Raw genomic sequence first — 3,541 nt, 5'->3', positions numbered from 1 at the left:
CCGCCCCTTATCCCCACACCTCTTGTCTCTGTCTGCACTGGGGGGCCAGCTGCTGCCAATGGCCGTATTTCCATGTAACTGGTCTAGCCTTGGGGGTTTCAGGGCTCCCCAGCTCCTGCTCTCTAAAGCCATGTCAGGTCCCAGGACTCCTGGGTGCCCAGGGCAGGGACTCACTGATCCAGCTAAGGGACCAGCCCTTTCTCTTCCTCCTGCCCTCTGTCCCCCAGGGCTCAGCCACAGCCTCTGTAGAACTCACTGTATCAGGCACACCTGGCTGCCTTCAGCTGGGAGGCACTTGAAACCAGTCTTTAAAAACATCACCAGAATCTGACTTTCTCTGGCCGATGGCCCAAGCTCTGGGCTGAACAGCCCCCTGAGTCCTGCCCTCAGAGATGGCAGTGGTGTCCTGGAACCTGGGATAGCTTTGCTGCCCGCACCCCACCCCAGGGCTGGCGGGGGTGGGGGAGGAAGGGCAGCCTACCCAGCCTGTGTCTCAACCCTTCTCCTTGCAGACATCCGGGACAGTGGCGCTAAGCCTGTCATGGTCTACATCCATGGAGGCTCTTACATGGAAGGGACAGGCAACATGATTGACGGCAGTGTCCTGGCCAGTTATGGCAACGTCATCGTCATCACCCTCAACTATCGGGTTGGAGTGCTAGGTATGGTTCCCTGTTGGATGCCTAGAAGGAAGCCTGAGCTCTCAAAGGAAGGATAGAAGGCTGAGGAGTTGAGAACAAGCCCCTCGGTTCTCTAGCTGGTGCTAATGACGGTGGTCACAAGGTTGTTATCCCATGGTTTTACCCAACTGCTCGGAGCTTACGCACATCCCTAGGTCCTTTCCTGGAATGTTGAGATGCCATTTGAAATTCAGTTCAAACTTCACACCTTCTCTTAGGCCTCAAGCCAGGTCTCTGCTTCCAGATTTTTGCATGGCTGAGTTTTGTAAAATCAATTTATTTTCTGGTGTCCTGTCCTTATCTCTATTCTCCCACCCTCACATCCCTAAACACCCTACACATACACAGGATATTCCTTTTAGTCAGTCACACATCTGCACACCCATATACCCTCACATGTCCACATGGCCCACATCCATCCCCATGTGTCCAACTATTTCTCACCTCCACAAACATACACACACACATCCCTACATCTACATCTACAGACCCCCTCACATATATGCACCTTCTCCCACCACTCCATACACACTCCACACATATATTTTCCCCAGTGCACATATCCAGATACCCGCATACCTCTCTATACTCCATATCCATACCCCACATCTACACAGATTTTTCTCACCTTCCATGCATACACACACACACACAGGTTCCCTCCACATCACTATATCTACATCTATGCCCATATACACCACACATGCCCACCTCATGCTTCCCTCTACCCCCATAATGCACTCTACACAAAGACCCACACCCTGGGTCCATGCTGCTACTGCTGCTGCTGCTGCTGCTGCTAAATCACTTCAGTTGTGTCCGACTCTGTGTGACCCCATAGACGGCAGCCCACCAGGCCCCTCTGTCTATGGGATTCTCCAGGCAAGAGTACTGGAGTGGTACCCACACCCAAACACCGCACATATGTGTATGGGCACAGATGTAGATATAGCAATGGGGAGGGAACCTCTGTGTGTGTGTATGTGTTTGTGTGTGTGTACACATGGGAGGTGAGAGAAATCTGTGTAGATGTGGGGTATGGATAAGATGCGGGGTATGGGTAAGGAGTGTAGAAAGGTGTGGGGTATCTAGATATGTGTGTTGGGGAGACTATATGTGTGGAGTGTGTATGGAGTGGTGGGGGAATCTTCTACACATACACAGATCTATGTCTCCCTACATACCCCACTTCTGTATCCACTCTCCTCTAACATTCACACACACGCATATGTCCCTCAGCTTCCCTACATAAGCATGAACCACTGTTCCCCTCCCTACACATATAGGAGCCATACCTGCAAGTCCACACCTCCCCACCCCAAAGTACACAGATACTACATATATCCCTCATATCCCTGCTTCCACGTGTACATACACATTCCATGCTCTACATATAATATATGTTCCCCCCCTTATGCTACTGCTGCTGCTGCTAAGTCACTTCAGTCGTGTCCGACTCTGTGTGATCCCATAGACGGCAGCCCACCAGGCTCCCCGTGTCCCTGGGATTCTCCAGGCAAGAACACTGGAGTGGGTTGCCATTTCCTTCTCCAATGCAGGAAAGTGAAAAGTGAAAGTGAAGTCGCTCAGTCATGTCTGACTCTTAGCGACCCCATGAACTAGAGCCTACCAGGCTCCTCCGTCCATGGGATTTTCCAGGCAAGAGTACTGGAGTGGGGTGCCATTGCCTTCTCCGGTTCCCCCTTATACATCCCCCCTTATACACAAACCCACAGACCCCCATGCACATACCCACATGTACACATGTACATATGCACACATACTCTTCCTATACACATCTAGCATATGTATGTCCAATACATACATGTATACATATTCCTACCCTACAAATATACATGCATCCATATACCCACACCTGGTCATCCATATCCATACAAACTCATGCACACCCCACACTTACATACCCCATATACATACACTACACATTTCTTCTACTCTCTCCACACATATATCTCCATATACTCCTATCCCTTACACCACTGTGCTCCCAGACATACACACTTAGTTCTCAAATACCTCCTCATACACACCCTTATCCCCTTCCCACACATACTTTGTTGCCTACGTGCTTATTTTGGAGATTTAGGCTGCCCCTCTGCCTTGTGCCTTCCTTGATAACTGGTAATGCCTAACTGTGGCCAAGGTCTTGAGGTAAACAAGTGCCTCAGAGAGGGCAACCAAGCACACAGGCCTCTGAGGGCGCATGCAGCCCCATACCCTTGGAGTGGTACAAAGAAGCCAACTTCCTGCTTGGAGGGCTGGTGTCCTCAGAGTCCCAGTGTGGGTCAGGGCTCTTTGTCAGGTCTGCAGGCCTGGGTGCTGAACCAACAGTAGGCCTGGCTTCTTCTGGGCTGGTTGGCTGATGGGACCTTATTTTCATATACTTGTGAATATGTGGCTTTGCCTGTTCGAACCTCAGAGACCCCAGAGCTGCATTTCACTTGTGGGTGCAGTTCCATACACAGAAAGGCCACCTCCTGTTGACTTCCCCTTAATACTACATGGGATAGCAAGACATCTTTTGGAGGTTCAGGCTGGAGAAATTATATTCTCTGAAAAAAGTGGAGCCTGCGTCCCCTTCAGCAGATCCAGATACTAGATGTGACCTATGTGGGGCATCTCCCTGGTCTCTCCACAGACTAGTGGGCTTCGGGTTTTATAGTTCTGCCACTGCTCCTGTGGCTCTCAGAGTTGCTCCAGACATTATGGCAAGGCTCTCATAAGCTGTTCTGTCCCATTGAGAAAGAGGATTGGAGTCTCTGACAGTAAAAATGGTACCATGCAGGTGGCTGTAAACCCACACACTTGGGCTGCCCAGTGCCTGAAGAGTAATGAATATA

General features: G+C 50.5%; 1 protein-coding gene across 1 annotated transcript in view; it reads left to right on the top strand.

Annotated features, from left to right (window-relative positions):
• Positions 1 to 3,541, top strand: part of LOC104996625 (neuroligin-3-like) — a gene marked incomplete at its 3' end in the record, with an annotated part of 16,642 nt that overhangs the window by 9,130 nt on the left and 3,971 nt on the right. Inside the window, exon 3 of the mRNA XM_010850915.1 lies at positions 513 to 662. Coding sequence (XP_010849217.1) covers positions 513 to 662 — 150 coding nt within the window. The remainder of the gene's footprint in view (positions 1 to 512; positions 663 to 3,541) is intronic.

The sequence above is a fragment of the Bison bison genome, unplaced genomic scaffold, assembly GCF_000754665.1.
Source record: "Bison bison bison isolate TAMUID 2011002044 unplaced genomic scaffold, Bison_UMD1.0 scf7180017851522, whole genome shotgun sequence".
NCBI classification, from domain to species: Eukaryota; Metazoa; Chordata; class Mammalia; order Artiodactyla; family Bovidae; genus Bison; species Bison bison.
This window is presented reverse-complemented; position numbering and strand designations above follow the sequence as displayed.